The sequence below is a fragment of the Labrus mixtus genome, chromosome 5, assembly GCF_963584025.1.
Source record: "Labrus mixtus chromosome 5, fLabMix1.1, whole genome shotgun sequence".
NCBI classification, from domain to species: domain Eukaryota; kingdom Metazoa; phylum Chordata; class Actinopteri; order Labriformes; family Labridae; genus Labrus; species Labrus mixtus.
In genome coordinates, this window is record NC_083616.1 from 1,595,198 (window position 1) to 1,620,212 (window position 25,015).

At 44.3% G+C, this 25,015-nt stretch overlaps 2 protein-coding genes and 1 long non-coding RNA gene across 3 annotated transcripts in view; 2 read left to right on the plus strand and 1 right to left on the minus strand.

The window, feature by feature from the left end:
* Positions 1–25,015, minus strand: part of cds2 (CDP-diacylglycerol synthase (phosphatidate cytidylyltransferase) 2) — a 94,732-nt gene that overhangs the window by 6,649 nt on the left and 63,068 nt on the right. The gene's annotated exons all lie outside the window — the stretch shown is intronic.
* erlin2 (ER lipid raft associated 2) lies at positions 3,389–21,909 on the plus strand. The gene is made up of 12 exons (XM_061037273.1): positions 3,389–3,488; positions 5,038–5,145; positions 6,862–6,943; positions 8,168–8,214; positions 8,432–8,493; positions 8,644–8,769; positions 9,064–9,137; positions 10,903–10,961; positions 12,050–12,141; positions 12,225–12,314; positions 21,103–21,182; positions 21,277–21,909. Exons 2-12 carry the CDS (start codon positions 5,039–5,041, stop codon positions 21,448–21,450), a joined length of 993 nt encoding a protein of 330 aa, XP_060893256.1. The 5' UTR covers positions 3,389–3,488; position 5,038; the 3' UTR covers positions 21,451–21,909.
* Positions 22,189–25,015, plus strand: part of LOC132973726 (uncharacterized) — a 67,349-nt gene continuing 64,522 nt past the window's right edge. Inside the window, exon 1 of the long non-coding RNA XR_009673065.1 lies at positions 22,189–24,059. This is a non-coding gene — a long non-coding RNA (uncharacterized LOC132973726). The remainder of the gene's footprint in view (positions 24,060–25,015) is intronic.

Genomic DNA, 25,015 nt, shown 5'->3' on the forward strand with positions numbered 1-25,015 from the left:
TGGAAAAAAAAGTAGGAGAGAAAAGAAAGAAAGGGGAACAGCAGTAGAGACAGAGAGCAAAGCGAGTCTTGCATGTGTGTTGGTTCCCAGCCCTGTCAGGGTCCTGTCAGCCTGTGATTTATGGCACCGAGACTGGGAGCAGTCTTCGCTGCCAGCTCAGTATTGTTACAACTGACAGCTAATGAGGCCGGACGGGCTTTCAAGCACAGCACTTAACAGAGGCCTCCATCTTCACCAGTCACGAGCTCTCCCCCTTTCTTGTCTCTCTCCCCCCCCCCCCCCCCTCGCTTTCTCTCGCCCATTTATTTCTTCTTCCAGGGTGGCAGCAGTGTGGCGAGCTCGCTCCACATTTCTGGGGGGTGAGGAGGAGAAAATAAGGCAGGCCGACAGAGATATATGAGGCCTGCCGTACTTCCACTCTCTTTCCCTCTGCATGCTATTAAAGCCAGAGGCTCAGCAGTATATATAAATGAAGGGGGAGAGAGGGTGAAACACACAAAGATCCACTGCACTGCACTTTTCTTTTTAAACCAAAACATTCCTCTGCCTCTGCACTCAAGCTTCATGTCGTGTCACTCTCTCAGTGATTATGTGAGTGTGATCCGTGGGAAGGTATACCTGAACTTTATAAAAAGCTTGGCTGTGGCGTATTTTACCTTCAACATCCCTGGCCCTGGACCGCTTGGACCGCGTTCTATAATCACTACCAGAGTCTCTGGCAGAGCTGCCCTCCCCCCCCTCCCCTCCCTCCTCTGCACCACCTCCTCCCTCGGCCCCTGGTTTCTTGTCAGTCGTGATTAATGGCACTAGGGCCCCGGCGCGGCTTACACTGCCAGTTCTAGCGATGTTCCCTTGATACTTAATGAACTCTGACAAACTTCTTTTCCCTTGCTCTGTTGTTCCCTTTCTCCCCCCTCACCCCCTCTTCCCCCCCTCGCCCCTGCCTGTTTAAAATGCATGGCACAGAGATGCCACTGCAGCACCTTGGGGTTAGCTCTGGTCCTCTGTGCATTTCTCAAGAGGTCTAAAAATAAAGCGCCACAGCCATTTTTAGTGGCAAGATCTTTAGCCGTGGGTCACCTCCGCTGGCTTCTTGCTGATGGGAGAAAAATAAAAACATCTTTCCAGTTTGTCATGATATATATTTTGAATCCTCGTCCTTAACGAATTCTCCACTTCCTGTTCGTCACTTTTGCTGACAGCGAATTAGGAGGCCTCCTTAAAAAAGATTAAAATAAACATGCTGCAGGATGATGAGTGAAATACACTGCATGTTTAAAACCATGCACACTGAGACATTACTGAAGGAGACTGCAGCCCCTCTGTTCAAGTGAAAATGAAACATCTGGGCTGGTCTCTGGCGCCATCTGCTGCTCAAACACAGAGAATGGGTCAAACTATTTCCTCGTCAGGGTCAGAATATATTCAACAAGTTGTTACCTAATACCCGACAGAGTCAAGGACATGCATGATGGTTAAAGACACATCATGTAGGTGCAGAGCAGAAACAGCAGACTGAGGAAGAAGAACTTTATTTAAAGAGCACTTTACACCAAACACAGTTGATCGAAAGTGCTGAACATCACATGTAGATAAAAGCAAAGCATTAGAAAGTAACACACAAGAACAACGACAATAAAAATGAAAGAACAGGTAACATTATGTACAGTGTAACACAACATATCCAGAGCTGTGCATTGAAATTTGAAGACGATTGAGTAAAAAATTGTTTTGAGCTGAGCTTTTAAAGAGGACATATGATCCCCCTCCTCCACCTTTTCAAACAGTCCCCTGTGGTCTAAATGAAACATCTGTGCTGTGCTTTGGTCAAAATATAACATGAATCAAGCACCAGAGGAGGTTTGTGACCCTGTATAAACCAGCTCTCTCAGAACGCTCCGTTTTGGTGTGTGTGTCTCTTTAAATGTAATGTCTTTCTGCATGACCTTAATCTTTCCCAGCATGGCGTCTCTTTCAGCTCTTAGAGTTTCTTGCTGCTTTGGATCACTACAGGCTGTCTCCTGGAGCTTCTTGTTTAGTGCTGAAATTACACCAATGAGCTCATCTGTGGTTTTGAGGGAATAACCCGACATGTCCTGTTTCATGACGTAGGATGGATTCAGGTGCTTCAGTTGTTCTTGGAGCATCCTGATCACATTGGATTCTCTCTTCTTCTCTCTTCAAGGACATGCATGATTGTTAAACTAAACATAAACCAAACTATACGTTTTCTTTAAAGGAAGAATATGCAATTTTTCACACTTAAATGTAATAGAAATCAAGAATATGCTCTGTGAGTCATGACTGTCTACAGTGGGTGTAACACCCGAGTCCCACTGTCTGTGATGTTTTCAGAGTTTTCAGAGTCCTATCTTCACTTTGTTTACATCGCCAGGACGGCCGGCTGACTCCTCCCCTCACGTATAAAAGTTGTTTAATTGAGGGACTAGAGAAAAGAAGAATAACATACTGTACTCACTGCTTAACTGTGTTTCTAGATCACGCTCATTTCAGGTAGATTTACATGCAGTGTGAAGATACGAGCATAATAAAGATCGCTAGCATTAGCATGCTAACACAACAATGCAGCGCAAGTTGTTTTGGTTTCATGCTGGTGCTCAAAACGAACATCTGCTGGATCAAAAAATCGCATATTCTTCCTTTAAACAAAATTGAAATTATTAACTTATATGTCAAAATGTTCAGGGTTTCACTTTTGAAAAAGGGCTGTAGTTAACCAACATCACATAGATGCAGGGTCGAGGAAAAGTAGCAGTTACTCAACTTATGCGAGCACATCTTCCTCCTCTGGGTTCAATTTTTCACTTGATCAAGCTTATTAGAAACATGCAGAGGCTATTTAGGTCAGGTGGAATCACTTCTATCTGAACCACTTCTCTTGCTGCTTCCATCACTGCAACACCTGTTGACCTGATAACTGCTCTCATATCTGGAAAACCGAGGGGCGTCCAAAACGGCCGTGTGGGGGTGCCTTATAACCGCCTACCTTCTCTGGTCCAAACAAATCCAGAGCATTCAGGAGCAGAATCTAAAGTTAGAAGGAGGTCATACTGGCTGCTGCATTGTTGTCAGAGAAGCCAGCACTTCAACATAGCATGTTTCCTTAATGTCTGATCAGATAGTAAAGTCACTTTATCATTTCACTCACTACACATCTTACTGATTGGATCCTTAAACAACAACTTAATCACATTCACTTTTCAAGTCCTGCAGCTGTTCACTCAAAAGGAGCAAATTATGAGTGGGAATCTGGGTGTAAAATGACTGACTGCCCACTGTGGGGCGCTAATGCAACTATCTAGAAGCCGAACACTACCACACCAAAGAAAGAGAAGAAGACGAAGAAGACGAAGAAGAAGAAGAAGAAGAAGAAGAAGAAGAAGAAAGGGACCATGGCGGCAGGTGTCTGAAAGTGCCTGCTTTTCTTTTAAAATCTGTTGTAGGTGTCCTTTCGGGCAAAATTACAGGTAAGACCCGCCGAGCAGAGGGACATGTCTCATTATGCAGTTAAACAAAGTGTATGTACTCCCCCGGCCTGCTTCATCTGACGGGCTCAGTTTGTTTTGTTAACTTGTTACGTTAGCAAAGGTTAGCATAATTTGGCCTTGTTCTGGGCCTTGGCGCTATCATGGAAGTGTGGCTAAGTTGTTATATCCAGCTTAATCAAAGTGTCCCTGTACCGGTCTGCTACCGGACAAGTTGCTGTTTGTGTGCCTACAATAACACCGTTACTATAACGATGCTACCGCAGCTAGCTCTGCAGAACCTAGCTTAGATGTTCGGATATTTTACGCTAACCCTAAAATTCACGATACATCCGTGATAAAGTATTATTACGTTTCATCTGTAAACAAACTTTGCAATCTCCTGCTCCATTCGGGATGTATGTGATATCTGAGACTTTATGCATTTTAACAAATGGTTAACTTTAAACTGCTGTAAGCAAGTCGTCTCATAGAACCGGGATAGCTTTATGATCGATTATACAACAGTTAGTTCCGACCAAGCAATCTGATTGGACAAGAGGCTTACCTTTAGTGACGTCACCGGGACTTTTCAGGGAAGATATAAATCCCTCCGCCTCAGCCAGGACTTCTGAATACTTTAAATGAACATTTACAGCTGACAGAGTTTTTCTTTATTCTTCATCTCAAACCTCAGAATCAAACAACACACTCTAATGTCACCGGTTTAATGATCACATTCATTTATTTTAACATGTGAAGGTTCAGAGTAGCTGCTCTGTGGTTACCATGGACACCAACTTCACAATAGAATGTTCGGGTTGCTTAGCTTAGATTAATCAAATATATCTAGTAATAAACAAGCAGCGCGACCTCTGTTATAATTCGTTATCTAACATGGAAAAGATTTGTTTGTAACCTGCTTATTTATTTACATGAAAAGAGAGAATCGCTTTCCAAGAAGCACGTGACCAGCATCAACTTAGAAAGCTGCAGACGAGTATCTAAGAGCTGAAGCCAATTTCAAATAACAGAGATGGTTGATCTTCAGGTTTAACAGGAGAATGAAAGTTGTAGAATCACAGCGACTTATAGTAACCCAATGAGCATTTCAGTGTTGAGTCTGTCACCACATTGTTGTTTTTTTTTTTTATCCTCAGTAGCCTCAAACATTACACATATAAGATAATCAAGATTCTGTTTGGATAAAAACAGTAAGATTGTGAAGATATTGTGTTGTAAGAAAGGTCACAACCATTTCTACTGAAGCCCAAATCCTCTTTAAGAGCGACAAGGTCACCGAGTCTCAGCTGCTGCCTGGTTAAGCCTGAGCTGAGAGGAGATAAAGCGGTGAGGGAGAAGCCTGCTAGGACGCGTTAGTGCACAAGCTGCTTGTCATGCTGACTTCACGGAGAGACGGAGTTTCTTTGCACTCTGAGCTGCTGGCAGTGTTTGAATGTAATTAAGTGGGATATTGGTTAAAAAAGAAGAAGGAGAAATCCTGTTTGTGTCTGTTCATTTACACATGCTGACGTCTCTGTCTCTCTGCCAGGATGGCCCAGTGGGGTGCCATATTCTCAATAATCGCTGCTCTAGGAGGAGCAGCGCTCTTAGCGTCAGTGCACAAGATCGATGAGGGACACACCGGAGTGTACTACAGGTAAGAGAGCAGCTCACACTGGTGTGCATGAGGAATTATTATTATTACTATTATTAAACTGCTTTGTTGCATAAGTAGAAGAGGCTATAAAGAAGGCAGCATCTGCGTCAAAGGTGTTTGCCTTAAGCAACTTAACTGTTAAACGCCATAAATACCTGGGCGGTAAGATGGCAACAATAACGAGCTGTGGTTCTGTGCCCCTGTAACATCTCAGGTGCAGAGTTTTTAAAGGGTTATCACCTGCAGAGAACGTGCAGTAAGCACCACAGCTGAGCTCTAAATACAAACTTAGACTAAAGCTGTGGGTTTCTAACGGATCACGCTGAAGCATCCTCAAATATAAATACAAAGATTATCATGAGAGAGCATTTTCTCAGCCCTTAAGCCTTGTTTACACCTAGCGTTTTTTTCCGGGCAGTAAAGCGCTGGCTGTGCGCTCAGGAACTCTGCACTTGGAAGCATGAAGCGTTTGTGTGCTGAGGAGAAAAGCGCTGCATGTCCGTCCTGTCTCCATGACAACAGTCTGTTGACAACGGCTGCTGTATGACCGACACTGCTCTGTTACTTTTTACTGCATGTTTTATATTTGAGATCGTTTATTTCTCGATCAGACACGGAGCGAGGAGTATATGGGTACAGGACACGATCTGTAGGCGGCAAAAATACGGGGAATATCAAATTGTGTTTTTGGACCGAACAGTTACGGAGACTTTTTGAAGAGGAACGATCCACAAGGGAGTTCCCTGAGAACTACACGTCATGTGGACTTTTTGCTGTCTTCATTCGCACCGCCATGGTACCTACTCTGAAGCAGGAAGAACTAATGAGGTTCCTCTGAACGGCGTTTCTAGGAACTAAAACAGTTCATTGTTCCTGCGGTGCAGAATCAAGAAAAAAGAGGGAGGGGTTCCAACAGTTCCTAGAACTATGTTCCTGCAGTCAGAAAACGGCCTACATTTGGAAAAGAGCGCTGGTGACGTCAGCAGCGCCTTTCAGAAAAGTTTAGAGTTTTAACTTGAGTGCTCGGAGCGGCCACACAAACAAGAAGGAGCGCTCAGAAAAAAGACGCTGGGCGCTGTACTTTTTCTTCAGGTGGCCGCTTTCTGCTGCTGTAAAACGCTCTCTACTCATTGAAACAATATGGGAGTATTTTGGACTGATAGGAATATCTGTTCATGCCATCAGAAGTTAAAAAATATGGTTAAAGCACCTGAGTCCTGCTAACAAAGGTCTCCTCAAGACTTATTTCAATTTCATGACAATTTAACACCTTATTCTCCCCAAATTATGTTTTCACGGGCGGCTGTGGCTCAGTTGGTAGAGTCGTCATCTCTCGAACCCCCAACTGGAAGGTTGGGGGTTCGATCCCCAGCTCCTGCCACAATATGTCCGATGTGTCCTACGGCAAGACACTTAACCCCAAGTTGCTCCCACTGCTTCTTTGTTAGTGTGTGCATGTGTATGAATGGATGAGTTAATACTGATGGACTCTTTACTCAGCAGCCTCTACCATCAGTGTGTGAATGTGTATGAATGGATGAGTTAATACTGATGGACTCTTTACTCAGCAGCCTCTACCATCAGTGTGAATGTGTAGGTGAGATCTGCAGTGTAAAAGAGCTTTGAGTAGTCAGAAGACTAGAAAAGAAATATACAATCTCAAGTCCATTCATCATTGACCATTGTGCTCTAACACTTCCACTGTGTGTCCTGCAGGGGAGGGGCCCTCCTGACCACCACCAGCAGTCCTGGTTTCCATCTCATGCTTCCTTTCATCACGACTTACAAGTCTGTTCAGGTGAGTCCTTTTCAACAGCCTTAAAGCCTCACAGCAGGCGTCTAGTGACAGTGTCTGAGAGCGTCTTACATCACGTCGCTTATGTTTCATAATGTATCAAACAAAGGAACCAGCAGATTGAAGCTATTTCTTATATATGTGTCAGATGTCAATACCTAAAGCCGACAGCGTGCAGACTGAGACACTGGCCCTTTGTGAAGAGCCACAGTTCAGCATGGAGTGCAGACAGGGTCTACTACTGCCTACAAATAATACATTTAGAAAAAAAATAAAGGCCAGCAAATATATTTTTTTTACAATTTCTCAATTTCTTGATCTGATGACATGATCGAATCTGTGCCTTAAATTTGTTATTGATTAAACTGAACATAATGCCTTCTCAATTAAATGTACTGTAACAGATGTGTATGGGACACAAAAACAAAATGTGTTACTTTGTCCGGTAAAAAAAATATGTTTGACCGGTGAATTTCTTCATCTACCTGCCACCTTGGCCGGTGAGTCAAAAAGTTAATTTCGGACCCTGAGTGCAGACTTTTCAGTAGACTGGACCCTTGTGCTCATTCAGTGGGCATCTTGTGTGGTGATGCAGGGCGATGCATATTGATGTATGGTGATATCTAGTGGAATCATTTTAATTGAATCGTGAGACCAGTGAAGATGCACAGTCCTCTATCACAGAGAAGAAAACTCCTTATTAGTGTGTTTAAAATAACAAATAACATGTGTAACATTCAATTCAATTAAATTCAAAAAACTTTATTTGTCCCCGGGGGGCAATTCAAAGGCACACAGAGCAGTAAATTAACAACAGTACATGTTGAACCAACTCTCTGTGTTGTCTTTTGACATTAAGTGACATTATCCAGCACCTCCTCTGACTTTATGCACAACTGTCAATCTATCTTTATTTGTACAGCGTCAACTCATAACAAGTGTTATCTCGAGACACTTTACAAAAGAGCAGGTTAAAAGATACTTATTGTTATATTACAAAGACGCAGCTTAATCCATCATGAGCACTTTAGCAAAGCAGAAATCAGGTTCAGGTTCCCCGAGTGTAAACATACCCACTGATCTAATTTCATTCTGCGTTGTTTGATTCAGTCCGTGTCGTTTCACCATGTGCTTCTTAATGTTTTCATAATGATGTCAGGGGCATGTCGACATTCCCGACATTCAGAATAAGACATTAAACACGAGTATTTGTTTTCCTCTTCGCAGACGACGATTCAGACGGACGAGGTAAAGAATGTACCGTGCGGCACAAGGTAGGTCTGCTTTCATTGATTTACTGAAGTGGTTTCAGATGTGATCTCACACACACACACACACATACTCCTAAACAACATGGTTGCCATGGTAATTCACAAACGCTTTAACAGCTCATGTTGAACACCGGCATCACTCAAACTGAATAGTCAGTCCCTGTATCTTGTGTTTGTTTTTAGTTAGGAGTCGTTGTTTATGTGTTTGTCTGTCTTTCAGTGGAGGAGTGATGATTTACTTTGACCGCATAGAAGTGGTGAACTACCTCGTCCCATCAGCAGGTAAACTCAGCACAGTTCAGCACATTTTGTTTGTTCCGACCTCGCCGTGCGTCCTCCTCCACATCTGAAGATTGGAGCAGTGCTGACTCACACATGAGGCTTTACTTTGTGGTCCAAATCTTTGTGATCCGTGTTTCGCTTTCTCTGCAGTGTTTGACATCGTGAGGAACTTCACGGCAGACTATGACAAAGCTCTGATTTTTAACAAAGTTCACCATGAGCTCAACCAGTTCTGCAGCGTTCACTCGCTGCAGGAGGTCTACATCGGCCTGTTTGGTGAGTCTGGATGTAATGACTCACTTTTAAACACTTTCTGCAGCGTCCTGTATGAGTATGTCTGCAGACACGGCATGGATTCAGTGATCAAACACACTCCAGTTTACAGCTGGTTTTATTACATGGACTTAGTGTAAACATGCTTTGTGTTCTTGTTAAAGTTACCAAACCAGAGTCCTCATAAAACACAGCCTCGGCACGATGATGACATATTTAAAGTGTAAACAAGCATCGTCATTACAAAAGAAGAACTACTAGAACATTAAACTGTTTCTTGTCCCTGACCCCCCACAGACCAAATTGATGAAAACCTGAAGTTGACACTACAAGAGGATCTAACTGCCATGGCTCCTGGACTCATCATACAGGTACAGTAAGACCTAAAGGCTGCACCAGCAGCCCAGATCCAGACTATGTCCAGCAGCACAGATCCAGACTATGTCCAGCAGCCCAGATCCAGACTATGTCCAGCAGCACAGATCCAGACTCTCTTTCTCTGTGGAAATTTGGACAAAATCACAGCTGGCAGAGTTTTGAGTTTAACCAAAAAAAAAAAAAACCCTGTTGCACCTTTTTGCTGTTGAACTGGGGGGAAAAGACGTTTCAGTTTGCTGCTCCCTTTACTCTGAACGAATCACAAAAAGAGCTGCACATGTAGGAGCATCACCGCTCGACACTCTGGAGAGTGATGATGCTTGTTGTAATCCACACAGCGCCCTCTGAAGAGCTGCTAGTGTAATACAATGATACACAAATGGCTTGAAACGGCGGTCTGAACAGGACTAGTTGCAAACCGTAGAGGCAGACAATGGGAGCTTAAAGGGATACTTCACCCGTTGAAACATGAATCTGTATTGACATTGGGTCATGTAGTAGAAATGTGAGATACATTTTGAAGTTGGTGCCTTCTTGGCCGAGAAAAGGCAGAAAGTGTCTTTTTGGTTCATGTGGATGAAAGACACCAAATCTCAGAATGCACAGCACCGCAGGCCACTCCCACTAAGGTCCTCGATTTCAGAATCAGAAATACTTTATTAATCCCAGAGGGAAATTGGATCATTACAGTTTCTCCCAAATATACAGTATAGCAGTAGAAATATAGAAATAAAAACATTTACAGACATATTTACTTCAACACATAAGACCATTTCCTCAACTGATTCAGAGATTTCTTCCAGAATTGATCTTGTAAATTCCTGTCAGAAAACAGACTGTATGTCTGTGTCCATAGACAAACAGTGAGAGCACCGACACTACCAGTCTGCCCCAGCTCGAGCCGGCCCCGGCTACTCGTCATCACCGCCGCCGACAGGCAGGCCTTATGTCTCGGCTGCTGAGCTGACGGCGGCAATATAGTGGTGAGACAGTTGCTGCCGACAGGCTGGTCTTGTGTCGCGGTGGCCGCAGCCGTCTCACCGCTATATTTATATTTTTTCGCCATTATCAGCTTTCTCCATAGAGCCTGTTAGCATAGCTTCCAAGCAATATGGCGGACGTTAAGTTTCGATTCTGGGAGTGAGTTCCCACCCACTGATCTGTGATTGGTACCACAACAGTAACGCAAAAAACGTGATTTGCATCACTGGAAGCTCCTTTTCAGACTTAGAAATACAAAGATTTGTATCATGTTTAACGTGACTGCATTCCTCGTCGGGGTATTTGAGTTTGAAATAGTAAAGTCCACATCATGAATCAGTGCATGCAGAGCTCATTTTACAGATCGACTTTAATATCCTGGGTGAAGCTGCTCTCCTCCAGCACTCATCGTTACCACACATTGTTACCACACAAGAAACTGTTTTGACAGGATTATGTCCAACTATAAAAGGAGCCTGAGTTACTGTTCCACCCCAACCTGCTGCAGCCTCCCACTCTGCAGCCACACACACACACACTTCATTCCTGATTGTTAAACGCTCCGCTGGGCTTTAATACTCTGGCCCTGTGTTTCCTGTAAATCTCTGGAGACGCCTGAAATAACAATAACAGTTCTTTTGCAGAGAAAGAGAAAATGTTGCAGTTCAAGGTCGAGGGTCTTTGCCTTCATGAAGCTCCTGTGGTGGTGAAAAGTGTCTGTCTGCCTGTTTCTCACACTCGCTTGTCTCTGTCTTTGTGTGTGTCGCTGATCTGCAGGCCGTCCGTGTCACAAAACCCAACATCCCAGAGAGTATCCGCAGAAACTACGAGCTCATGTGAGTCCTCTTCTTCTTTTTTTTTTCTTCCCGGAGCTCTACAAGGAATGTTCCCTGACCCCTAAAGTCTGTGATGTGTATTTCTTCTCCCGCCCTAATGGTTTGATGCGATGTTCATCCAGCTCCCCGCTGCCAAGTCCTGTAAGAAAAGGAAGACTGTGCTGGGTCATGTCAGTCTGTGAATCAACACATTGTGGTCGATCACAGCAACCGATGTGAGGAGGGGAAGCTTGGGACTTAGACTTTCAGGGAAAGCACTGGATGTTGATGTTTTAATCAGGCACACAAAGACGCAGCAGAACGGTTCCAGTCAAGACAAAGCAAGTCCAGCAGAGTCGCTGGTTTGAATCCAGCTGGGCTCAAAATTAGAGCTGGCAAAGTCATGTTGTCAGGATCATGTGGTCAGGGTCGTTTACGCTGGGTTTAGAGAACAAAGATTTGTATTTAATTTGCGGGGGGGAGGGGGGTCTTCTTTTTGCCTTTGTTGCATGGTCGAGAATCGCTCTTTTCTGAAGTATTTTTGTCCCTCTTTTCGTCCGTCTGTCTTCGTTCCTGTGGTCACAGTTACTCACCAACTGCAGGGCTGAGATCTGGGAGGGAAAATGTTACATCATTTACGGGAAATGCAATCAGACAGAAATCCCAGAAACATCGTCAACAGTGGATGAAATTTGAATAACCATGAATTGAAGTCCTGGCAATCATCATTGGATCTTTCTGAGCTGCAGCCAGGTTAAAAGTTGTTTACTGTGATGGATGTGGATGTTGTTTTAACGAGCCTTTTGCTTTGGTTTTTAGTAAGTGGTTCACATATTTTACAGCCTGTGAAGCAGTCTGAGCTTTGATCTAACTAACCGCACTGCAGTGATTTAAAAAAAAAAAAAAAAAAAAAAAAAAAAAAAAAACAGGACTGAGACTTAAAATGTGATGATTGACAGATGGTCCAGAGCTTCAAGATAGACTGCAGAGTTTGAACAGAAATATAATTTATTTTAATTGTTTCAATTCAGAGAGATCAGCCAAAAAGATCAGCAGTGAGACCCTGATTGTTGTCTTCTTAATGAAGAAGTGTGTGTTTCTGTCTGCAGGGAGAGCGAGAAGACCAAGCTGCTCATCTCTCAACAGACGCAGAAGGTTGTGGAGAAGGAGGCGGAGACCGAGAGGATCAAAGCAGTGATAGGTGAGAAATAATAACACAAACAACAACCTTTTGTTTTCAGTGTGTTGTTCACAAACATATCCTTTGTGTTGTGTTTTTTATAGAGGCAGAGAAAATGGCACAAGTGGCCGAGATCAAGTTTGGACAGAAAGTCATGGAGAAGGAAACGGAGAAGACGATCTCTGAAATCGAAGGTTTGTAACCTGTAGCGGACGAAGTCGTTAAGTGAGAGTTACTTTCCAACAAGTAGAAGTGCTGCATAGTGTTAGGAATCAGTAAGGTTCTTCTTCTTCATCCTTATCTGTCTGTTTTGTTAATTACTTTGGACTGGTTTTCATGGGGAGAATAGAGAATGGGTTTAGGCTGTGTTTCCTGGTTTGTCCGATAGTCTTGAACGCACCATTCCTGAGGTGCGCTCAGAGCGGTGCTCTGTTGCTTTAAATGACATACTACGACAGGTGAAGTTGCAGCTGACGGAAGACCCGTATGGACGCCAACTTGGAAGCTGTCGGACCTAACCGAGGACCCACTCCCATGAACTTGTTTTAGTAACCAGCCATATCTTATGTGATCCAACACCAACAAATCAAACTGAACTCATACACGAAGCTTGGGCTCGTCGCTCTAAAAGCCGTCCGGTGCGATCAGGCCGCCGGTGCCCCGGCAGACCCGCGTGTAGGTGAGCTGACCTAATCTTATGTTTTCCCTGTGTGAGAATCAGTCCTTTCCGTACCTGTCATCTCTTGACTTCTCTGTCACACTTCAGGTTAGGGCTAGTTTTGTTGTATGTATATGTGTAGCCGGTGCTAGCTCGTAACATAATTGGGGGCTCGTCCGGGATCTGTTTGAGGATTAATGACCTGCGTCAGCGATCCTTGATAGAACCGGCTTAGGTAGCTAGTTACATCCAAACATTTTTTTGTGAGAAAAGGCACAATTGAGTTGTATTCAGCTCGGGAAAAGCTACGTGTCGCTAGGTTTAGAAATAGGTTTGGGCGCGTAGCTACGGGCAGGTTAGCTGCACGGTGCTACCTTCTCACCAATACAAATGTTTGTGTATGTATGTAAAACGAAGCTAGCTATAGGGTGAAGTAAACAAACTTTACGTGTTGTGACTTACACGGGAAGGATATTTATTTGTGTTGTTTGGCTTTGCGGATACTGGTTTTGGAAGTAATTGTTGCTTCAAAGTTTCGATTGTGCTTTGTTTGTTTACATAAGCAGTAGCCCTGTGAAGGCTGTGCGCTTCGGTTAAGTGTCTTGCCGAGTAGCGTGGTGGATCTCTGTGTCTCTCTCGTTGATCCAGTAAACTACCTATTAGCTGGTCATTTGTTGTGTAGGTAAGGCTATTTTGTATTGATTACCTTAGAGGTAATTTGGTTTACGGTTTTGCCTGTTTTTGTTTAGCCTACCTCTTTTGTGAGGTTACTGACTGTAACCATGACCACTTTCAGCGTAGAAGAGTTTTGTGAAAGCGACTTTGGACGCAGTGAGTTGCGTAAGCTAAAAAAGGTGAGCTTACTTGCAGTTGCTGATCATTTTGAAGTGGAAATTGATCCCGAAGCTAAGAAGTTAGCGATTGTGGAGACTCTCATTAAAGAGCTGCGTTTGCCTGATCCTGTACAGGAGAGAGAGAGGGAGCAGGAGCGTCAGCTCGAGTTGACAAGGGAGAAGGCAATGGCTGAAGAGAGGGATCAGATGCTTCAACTTGAATTTGCAAAGGTGAAAGCAAGAGAGCAGGAGCAAAAGCTTGAATTAGCGAAGTTGGCATTAGAGAAGGAGAAGCTACAAGCTAACAATAATGCCTTACAACGTAAACACGAAGCTCGTTTTCATATTTCAAGCTGTCTGAAGCTCATGCCGAGATTTAATCGTGATGATGTTGGTTCTTTCTTTGAAGCTTTTGAGAAAATTGCCATGGAGCTCGACTGGCCTCAGGATAAGTGGGCGCTGCTTGTTCAGAGTGTGTTGGAGGGAAAAGCTCAAGAAGCTTATGCCGCCTTGGATGCTAATAACAGCAGAGACTATGAGTCTGTGAGAAAAGTGGTTTTAGGGGCGTATGAAGTGGTGCCTGAGGCGTACAGGCAGACTTTCAGATCGCTGCGGAGGAAACCTGGAGAGACTTTCCTCGATTTGGCGAGACAACAGGAGGTTGTGTTTGACCGGTGGTTGGCCGGCACTAAAACCTTTAATTTTCAAGAGTTGCGACAACTGATGTTAGTCGAACAGTTTAAAACTAGCTTACCACGGCATATGGAGGTACACCTAAATGAGTTGGGAGTTAGTGAATTGAGGAAAGCTGCTATGGCTGCAGATTCCTGTGAGTTAACACATAGAGATGGGCCTTGGAAAGGTAAAATTGGTAGACAGGGAGTTTCTGACAGACCTGTTGAGGCTGTCATGACAAAGTCTGCTCCTACTTTTGCTCAGCCACAAGGTTCATGGAAGAGGCACGACAAGTCACACGTATCTAGGAATGACATTATTTGTCATTACTGCAAAAGGCCCGGCCATTTGAAGTCCAATTGCCTTAGTCTTAAAAAGAAAAGTGGCGAAGCCAATATTGTGGGGTTGATTGGTGCCCAGATTCAGACCATTCCTGGTGACATTGGCAGTTTGAGCCTGCCGTTTAGCCCAATAACGGAAGGATTTGAGGGTTTTGTGTCCAAAGGTGCTGTTTCTTGTACCTCTGAGGGTGAAAAGGTCCCTGTCAACATCTTGAGGGACACAGGTGCAAACCGGTTCTTGTTGCTGCAAGGTGTTCTTGGTTTTTCCCCCAAAACCTATTTGAATGTATCAACCCCAGTAAAGGGTGTGGGAGATGGTTTTGTTAGTGCTCCCTTGCATAAAGTATTCCTGCAGTCCAACATTGTGAATGGACCAGTAGAAGTAGGTGTGGTACCTGACCTGCCCATAAAAGGGGTGGCTTTTGTGTTGGGCAATGATTTGGCCGGTACTCGTGTTTGTGTGACACCGGTTGTGAGTGAGCAACCCTGTGAGGTCCCAGAGACCTTGGCTCTGGAGAGAGAACACCCTGAGGTGTTTAAAGCATGTGTGGTGACACGAGCTCAGTCCCGTGCGGTTGAAAAAGAGAGCTCCAGTGAGGATGATGACTTTTCTGGGGGTTTGGCCGACACATTTTTCGCTAGGTTAGCTGAGGTAGCCCCCTGCTCTCGGTTTTCTCGTGATGCCCTTGTATTGGAGCAGGAGAAGGATCCCTCTATAGCTTCTCTGAAACAAACGGCGGGTAGTGCTGAAGACCTGAAGGGGGTAGCTGAAGGTTTCTTTATCCAAGACGGAGTTTTGTTAAGCAAATGGCGCCCTCGTGACCGTCCAGCAGGTGAGCTCTGGACAGGTATGACACAGATTGTGTTACCTGAGAGTTTTAGGAAAGAAGTCCTGCGTTTGGCTCATGAGGTATCCATGGCTGGCCACTTAGGAATTCGGAAAACTCAAGAGAAAATCAGTAGGCATTTTTATTGGCCGCGGATGCATAAAGATGTCGTTTTGTATTGTCGCAGTTGTCACGCTTGTCAGGTAACAGGCAAGCCAAATCAAACTATTCCGGTTGCTCCTCTCTGTCGTCTACCTGTCATGGAAGAACCCTTTTCCAGAGTAGTGATTGATTGTGTTGGGCCTCTACCAAAAACAAAGAAAGGAAATGAATATCTCTTGACTATTATGGATGCTTCCACCAGGTTTCCTGAAGCTGTTCCATTAAGATCTATTAAGACCAAGGTCATAGTTGAGGCTCTCTTGCATTTCTTTTCCAGGGTTGGTTTACCACGAGAAGTTCAACATGATCGTGGGTCCAACTTTACTTCCGGTGTTTTTCAGGAAGTGATGCATGAGCTAGGCATTAAGCAGATCATGTCATCAGCTTATCATCCCCAGTCCCAGGGTGCTATTGAGAGATACCACCAGACGTTAAAGTCCATGATTAAAACCTATTGTGTGAGTTACTCGGGTGACTGGGATGTAGCTATGCCTTTTCTGTTGTTTGCTGTCCGAGACTCTGTGAATGAGTCTACAGGTTTTAGCCCTTTTGAGCTGGTCTACGGACATCAGGTAAGAGGACCTCTGAAGATGGTCAAAGAACAGTTGTTGCGATCTGCAGGGCCCACAGATGCTCCCAGGGGTGTGTTGGAGTATGTAGCATCTTTTCGGGACCGGTTGCATACAGCTTGTGACTTGGCCAGGAGTAATTTGCAGGCTGCTAAGGGAAAGATGAAGGCTCAGTATGACAAGAGAGCAGTGAGCCGTTCCTTTAAGCTTGGAGATCAAGTCTTGGTGTTGTTGCCCATGGGTGGAGAGAAGTTGGGGGTAAAGTTTTATGGTCCTTATAAGGTCATCAGGAAAGTGAGTGAGTGTAACTATGTTGTGGAGACACCAGATCGAAGACTGAAGTCTCGACTGTGTTATGTTAATCTTCTGAATCCATATTATGCTCGTGACACTCCATCTGCTGTGTGTCTGGTGTCTCAGACGGCTGTGGAGGAGGATGAGAGTGAGGAAGATGAGGTTGGGTCAGTGGAGCCAGTCACAGCTAGGCTTAAGAATTCCAGTGCTCTGGCCAATCTCAGCAATAAGTCAAAATTTGACTTATTGAAAGGATATTGGCAGGTGCCCTTGACAGATCGGGCAAAGGAAGTATCTGCGTTTGTGACGCCTGAGTGTCTGTATCGTTGTCTGGTTCTTCCTTTTGGCATGAAAAATGTGCCAGCGACGTTCCAAAGGTTAATGAACTCAATAACCTCTGGACTGAAAAACACTGTGACATATTTAGACGATGTGGTTTGTTTTAGTTCTTCCTGGGCTGATCACATTGAACACATTACACAGCTGTTCGAGTGCCTTGAGGAGGCAGGACTGGTAATCAACTTACCAAAATGCGAAATAGGAAAGGGGCAGGTCACATATTTGGGCCATCAGGTGGGTCAAGGTTCGGTGAGACCGAGGACAGCCAATGTGCAAGCCATTTTAGATCTCCCTGCCCCGAAGTCTAAACATCAGCTGATGCGCCTCTTAGGTATGTCTGGCTTTTACCGTCGTTTTGTTCCCAACTTTGCTGCTGTGACGACACCACTTACTAACCTGCTAAAAAAGGGGGTTAAGTTTAGTTGGTCAGTAGACTGTCAAAAGGCTCTGGAGATGGTTAAAGCCATCCTTGCTAGTGAGCCAGTACTGGTCGCTCCTGACTTTTCAGCCCCATTCAAGCTGGCTGTTGATGCGTGTGATGTAGGAGTGGGGGCGGTGCTGTTGCAGACGGATGGGTCAGGAATAGACAGGCCTGTTGCCTACTTCTCTAAGAAACTGAATCGCCATCAAAAGCGTTATTCCACCATAGAGAAGGAGGCCCTAGCTCTTGTTCTGGCAGTCCAACACTTTGAGGTTTATGTCTCTAGTAGTGGTGGGGATCTGGAGGTTCTGACAGATCATAATCCACTTACTTTTCTTGCAAAGTTCAACACCTCAAGTCAGAGAGTTTTCCGGTGGAGTCTGATTCTCCAGCCATATAACCTGACAGTCCGGCATTTACCGGGTAAAGAAAATGTGATAGCCGACACCCTGTCGAGAGCCTGAGTGTGTTTTGTATTTTTGGAAGTGTTTAGATGTTGACATTAGATAGTAGTCTACAGACTTGAAGAAGTTGAGTGATGCGACTACTAGGATTGTACATTTTTCATTCTAAAATGAATAGTCAGTCTCAACTCCAAAGTAGACATCATGCAAATGTCTCAGTTTAAAAAAAATATATATATATAAAAATGATAAAAAAGAAAAGGTTGGATTAAAAAAATTTTTTTAAAAAAATGTTTTTTTTGTTATAAGGGGGGGAGGAATGTTAGGAATCAGTAAGGTTCTTCTTCTTCATCCTTATCTGTCTGTTTTGTTAATTACTTTGGACTGGTTTTCATGGGGAGAATAGAGAATAGGTTTAAGCTGTGTTTCCTGGTTTGTCCGATAGTCTTGAACGCACCATTCCTGAGGTGCGCTCAGAGCGGTGCTCTGTTGCTTTAAATGACATACTACGACAGGTGAAGTGGCAGCTGACGGAAGACCCGTATGGACGCCAACTTGGAAGCTGTCGGACCTAACCGAGGACCCACTCCCATGAACTTGTTTTAGTAACCAGCCATATCTTATGTGATCCAACACCAACAAATCAAACTGAACTCATACACGAAGCTTGGGCTCGTCGCTCTAAAAGCCGTCCGGTGCGATCAGGCCGCCGGTGCCCCGGCAGACCCGCGTGTAGGTGAGCTGACCTAATCTTATGTTTTCCCTGTGTGAGAATCAGTCCTTTCCGTACCTGTCATCTCTTGACTTCTCTGTCACACTTCAGGTTAGGGCTAGTTTTGTTGTATGTATATGTGTAGCCGGTGCTAGCTCGTAACAATAGCAAATCCTTCTTAAAGATGTGTAGTGAGTGAAATGATAAAGTGAGCTTACTGTATGATCAGACATTAAGGAAACATGCTATGTTGAAGTGCTGTCTTCTCTGACAACAATGCAGCAGCCAGTATGTCCTCCTTCTAACTTTAGATTCTGCTCCTGAATGCTCTGGATTTGTTTGGACCAGAGAAGGCACTTCTTGCGTAGATCCCTGAGTGGTTTTCAGCAGCCGTGCTGTGTAATCACAAAATTATTTCCAAACACACTGTGTTTGTTTTGAGTCCTTGTTTGCTCATTGTGTCCAGGAACCAGCTGTTTAGAAGAAGTCTTTATTTACTGCAGCTTGTTCCTTTCCCAGCAGTGAATCAGATTCAGTTTATCTAAAGCCCCCATTTCCACCAAGCGGTCCGGTTTAGTTCAGTACAGTTTGGTACGGTAAACCCTGATCTTACTTGCGTTTCCACAGCCAACCGTGCCCTTACATATCACTAAATCACAGCGCCAATAAATTCATCAAAGAAGAGGAAGAATGTGACATGGTAAACAAAGATCAATGATTCCTAGGAATGTCTGCATCTCCAGGTCGACCATGGGGGCGGAGCTATGCGCCGACAATAGTCGCAAAAAACAGAAACAGCCTTGAGATTACTCTCTCCAAAACCCACAGGATATTTAAACAAGGTGAGGTCTGCAGTGAGTCTGACTCCACCCTTTAGGGTCGGATCGGTACGCTTGGCACCCCAACAGAAGGGAAGCAAAAAAGTAGGATTGTACGAACCGGTTACTTTGGTACCTTTCCCAACTTTTGACAAGGGAAATGCCAATAAAGCCCTGTTTCCACCAAGCGGTCCGGTTCAGTCCGGTTCGGTACGGTACCCATTTGTTGGCATTTCCACCGTCCAAAGTTTGAAATGGTACCAAAATAAGGGATCCATACCGTCCTGTTGGGGTGGAAACAGGGCTTTGGTTGCTCTGGATAGCGGTGTGAAACTACAACGCTAGTTCCTCATATTTTCGACCACTGAAGCTACAGACCAATCACAGATCAGTGGGTGGGAACTCACTCCCAGAATAGAAACCTAACGTCCGCCATATTGCTTGGAAGCTATGCTAACAGGCTCTATGGAGAAAGCTGATATGGATGAAGGGGATTTTGAAGGTGTTGTGCTCGAATCGGATGTCAGTGGCTATCTCTACGAGCCGCAATATAGCAGCGCTGCTGCAGCCGAGGCATAAGACCTGCCTGCCAGCGGCGGTGATGACAAGGAGCCAGGGCCAGCTCGAGCTGGGGTGGACTGGTAGTGTCGGTGCTCTCACTGTTTGCCTATGGACACAGACATAGAGTCTGTTTCTGCCAGGAATTTCCAAGATACCAATTCCTTCTGGAAGAAATCTCTGAATCTGTTGAGGAAACGTCCGTATGTGTTGTAGTAAATGTCTGTAAATAGAGGACCTTAGCTTCAGTGGGAGTAGCCTGCGGTGCTGTGCATTCTGGGAGTTGTTGTCTTTCATCCACGAGCCAAAAAGACACTGGCTGTATCCGAATTGCCAAGTACCTACTCAATCTTTCAGTAGGCAGTAGGCAGTACCTACTATCCGTGCTGTATACTGTATCGTCATTTACGTTTCCCGAACCGGCCGCATCCACACGTTTTTTTTTGTTTAGCTTTATTCAAGAAGCGCATATACAGTCAGGTAAACAAAAAACAATATCACAATGTAAATCAAGTAAAAGACAGATTAAATAACTAAATCACATACAGTAGCCTTCATAAAGAAAAGTACAAATGAAAGACAGTAATATACAGAATATAAAGTAAAATAAACAAATAAAGACACATTTAAATAGTGAAATCATTATTTAAATAGAGGGGGAAAGGTTTTATAATAATGCAGACATTTGTTATATTTTCTGTTGTTAATTTAAAGTAGTGATTTCAGTCGGGACTTTAACTCTAGATTAAAAATGTATTCAATTAGTCCACGCTTGTTTGTTTTGATTTGGAGGCTGACGTGACGTGACGATTTACGTTTAATTTCGCACAGCATTGTGGGTGGTAATATACAATTAATTTCCTGAAAGGATGCATCCGATCCATACTGCATGAAACCCGGAAGTTAGTATCCATACTGAAATGTTCAGTATACTGAGGTGGACCCAAAAAATGACCATGAAAGTTCAGTATTCTGAAACTCCCTACTGAAAAGTACGTACTGCATACTGAACTGTGACAATTCGGAAAGGGCCACTTTCTGCCTTTTCTCGGCCAAGAAGGCACCAACTTCAAAATGTATTTCACATTTCTACTACATATATGATTCAATGTCAACACAGATTCATGTTTCAACGGGTGAAGTATCCCTTTATGTAATAGAGGGCTACACTGTGTTGGGCTGCTATGATGTCACAATATTACACAGCTGACGAGGCTATCTCCATCGGGCTCCATCGGGGCTGGCTGTGGAAACACAAACAAGTTCAGGGGTTTACCACTCCAAACCGAACCAAACTGCTTAGTGGAAACGAGGCTTTACTAACCGACCTCCTGCTGTTGACTCTGACTGATGTTTGTCTCTGATTCACAGACAGAGCTTACCTAGCGCGGCAGAGAGCCAAGGCAGACGCAGAGTTTTACATGTCGCAGAAAGCCGCTGAGGCCAACAAGGTAAGGAAACCAACCGGCACAAACATTTATCCCAACTCCTCCAGGAGTTCCAGGCTGCTCGTTCTGAACGTGAATCCTGTTGCCTCTCTTGCAGCTCAAATTAACCCCGGAGTACATGCAGCTGATGAAGTACAAGGCCATCGCGTCAAACAGCAAAATATACTTTGGGAACGACATTCCCAGCATGTTCGTGGACTCTGCAGCGAACTCGATCAAGGCCTCCGCAGCCATGGACATTGTCGGTGAGCAGATGTTGGATCTTGATTAGCGGAATAGTGGACCGACGAGACCACTACGGGGGGGGGGGGCGGAGGACTCTCTGTTAGAGGGAAGGAGCCGGTTCTCCCTCTGGCCCAGAGATGCTCTGCAGACCTGGGCCCTCTTCTTCTTTTTTTTTTTCAAAAGTCTCACAATCGACCTGAAACTCTTCAACCTGAGAGCAAAGGACTTGAGCTTCTCATAAGGCCTCCTACACTTCTACTCTCTCCTTTTTTTTTTATTGTAAATTTGATGGAAGGACCAAACAAAATCTTCAAACAATCATTTCAAGGACTCTGCCATCTTTCTGCTGAGCTCATGTGGTTTGTCATTCCAGAGATCCCACTTCATTTAGCATCAAACATCATAAATCCATGACCACTCGCGTGTTTGTTCTCCATCTGAGTACATGAGTTCTCTTTGAGCATCCAGTGATATTTTGAACCTGTTGATAAAAGTTTAAAATGTCCTCGTTTACATGACCTGACTGTTCGCTGACCCCTGACTGACCCCTGACTCACAATAACTTAAGAGCAGATCTATGTGATTGATCCCAAACTACGGGTCCTTGAGTTCAGCGGGGTACAAAAGCCGGCTTCTGGGGCCACAGGTAGTTTAGTGGTTAGTGCGCGGGCCCCATGTACAGAGGCTGTAGTCCTCCAAGCAGGCAGCCCGGGTTCAAACCTGTGGCTCCTTTCCCATCATATCGTTCCCCTCTCTCTCTCTCTCTCTCTCTCTCTCTCTCTCTCTCTCTCTCTCTCTCTCTCTCTCTCTCTCTCTCTCTCTCTCTCTCTCTCTCTCTCTCTCTCTCTCTCTCTCTCTCTCTCTCTCTCTCTCTCTCTCTCTCTCTCTCTCTCTCTGACTTCTGACTGTCCGCTGTCCTGTTTCTACAAATAGGACCAGAAAGAGCCCCGAAATAAAAACCTTTAAAAGCGTCTCTTTGCTAGTTAGCATCTGTAAAGTTTATTAGCTGATTCTGGTCACTAGCCACAGTTGTACTCGGTCTAAATTGTTTTTTGCTTAAAAAGTATTCTACCCTCGACGACCTGCCTTCGCTGAGGGGATAACGAGCACACAGTCGATGTGCTGTTAGTAACATGCTAACCGTTGGCAGTGGAGGCAAAGCTAGCTTAGCACTGTAGCTAAATGCTAGAAATTGCAGCTTACGTCAAAATACAAAGTTGAATCCATTCCATTCAAAGTGTTTAAATGTTAAAGATGGAGTCTGTAGAAACACTTTAAAACTAAGCCCCTCCTCCTCCTCCTGGGCTCATCTCCCCCAGAAGCTAACGCCCCCTGCAGGACGTAGTGTGTACGTTTACTGCTTGTAGCTACACTGCAAGCTAACATGCGCTAGCACAAGCTAACCGCCGGTGTTTGTCACCTTCCTGTCCAACAGGAAGTAGACCAACTCCACGTCCATGAGTAAAAGACAACACAAGGTTCACCCTTGTTTTAGAACGAGCTTTATCCACTTGGTGTTTCTCCTCACTCTGATTATATTTTCTCTTCTTTGCTGCTACGTCCACGTCTGTCATATTCACTGAATTGTATCCACTCCTAAACTCACCTGCTGCACTGTCATAGGCTGGAGGAAACACACCAGCTCCGCCCAGAAACGTCCCGAGTCAACCAGAACAAAGCAGAACAGTAAAATCCAGTCAGAGGACAGAGTCTCTGCAGACACAGTCACCACCACACATGTACGGAGGCCCAGAAGGGACGATGGAGCAGCTTCACTTTAGGATCAGTCTGTATTTTATTTTGAAGGAACAAGCTGCTGACTCTCTTTAAATATCATTTTCTCCAGCCCAATGCAAATCATTTGAGGACAGTCTTTGTTCAGAGGAAGCAAACGGTCATGTGTCTGTTAAAACTTAAAAGTTTGCCGTTTCCAATGACAAGTTATACATTCCAATCCCCGGCAGCTCTGCTACGTCTGAAGATGACTTGACATATTTAACAGAGAGAAAGAGAGAGAGAGTTATGAAATGTTGACAGTCGCCTGCAGAAGGAGGACTAAATATGTGTGGCTCTCAGGCCATGATCTCTGACTGTGAACTTCTTGAAAAACACGGACAGGAAATGTCAGTGCTGACAAAACAAAGGCGTGATGAACGTGCTGTGTGGTCAGTTTTAATATCAGCTCTCCACTGGTTTATTTATGTGTCTGTTAAAGTGTCAGCATCGGGACATGTTTGATATACATTGAGGTCTCGATAATGTACGACGATGTACCACATTTTAGCGGTATGTGTATGTAGCACTCTGTGTTTCACGCTGTACATTTAGCAACAGATAGAATCTGATTTGTGTCAGCAGTTTTGTTCAACGTTAGCTTGTTAAATGGATTATGATGGATTATTATTACAGGGGAAACCGGAGTTTGACAGCAGAACATTTTCTGCAATTTGTAATAATGAGGTGTAATCACGTCACGGGTGTGCTGTGAGAGTCTGTACTGGAGATGATTGCCTTAAGGCTCTTGGCAACACGAGAAACTGAACGTATTTGTACCGCAATATTCAGGATGATGGAGCTACAGACAGCAGTGTAACGTTAAAATTGCCTTTAGGAGTCAGTTACTCATTTAGACCAGAAACCAAACTTAATTTAAAGGTCACATATCCTCCTCCTCTTCTTCAGTTTAAATAAGTCTCAGAGATCCTCAAAACATGTGTGTGAAGTTTCTTGTTCTAAATCCACTCTGATCCTGTATTTGATCATGTCTATAAACCCCTCTATTTCAGCCCTGCTCAGAACAGGCTGTTTCTGTGTCTGTACCTTTAAATAAGTAAATGAGCTGTGTCTGACCACGCCCCCTCTCTGGAAAGGCTTGGGTATACTCTGGCTTTCTCTCTCCATGTCCTATTGTTTACGGTGAGAAGGCAGACTCAGAGGGCAGAACAAACACCTAGCTGTGGGAGTGTCACCCACCTGGGGGAGGGGCTACTGCCCTTTGTGATGTCATGAAGGGAAAATCTCCAAACGGACTGTTTGAGCACACATTTTCTGAAAAGTGGAGCAGGGAAAAGAGGAGAGGATGGACTTTTCTCATCATTGGGGGGTTTGTAGACAGACTAGAGTTAGAGGAACATGGTGAAGAGGATTTTAAATATGTGACCTTTAACAACCTCTCAGATGACTGAAGCGCTCTTTGTGTAACTGTTGTATGAAGGAGCCTAACGGGGGATAAGGTGTTGCACCCCACTGAACAGATCTTTTAAGGATAATTAATTCTGTCCTTTGATGATGAGGTATGCAGGCGTGTTTAGGCACTGATTCTTTGGCATGGTGTTCTGAACTGGTGGAGTAAACATGGTGCCACAGTGAGAACATTTTTTCTACAACCTGAAGCCAAATTCGCCGTAAACACGACACTCTTACTCCTCCCTTCACCACTTCCTGTTCAAACATTGATTATATGATGTCTGTCGCTGTTGTGTAGCCCTCAATCGGACTTCCAGCTGGTTAATTCAAACTTGAACTCTCAAGTCTAATGTTTTGTTTTCTTTGCACTGATTTGAATTGTGAATGTGCAGTCAGGGTGTTGTTGTCATTTGGCAATAAAGAAC

Bases quoted from the DNA above. Each gene is read 5' to 3' on its own strand.
- erlin2 (XM_061037273.1), top strand. From the start codon at position 5,039: ATGGCCCAGTGGGGTGCCATATTCTCAATAATCGCTGCTCTAGGAGGA. The intron at 6,944-8,167 runs GTGAGTCCTTTT...TCCTCTTCGCAG, and splicing joins CGACTTACAAGTCTGTTCAG to ACGACGATTCAGACGGACGA. The intron at 8,215-8,431 runs GTAGGTCTGCTT...TCTGTCTTTCAG, and splicing joins AATGTACCGTGCGGCACAAG to TGGAGGAGTGATGATTTACT.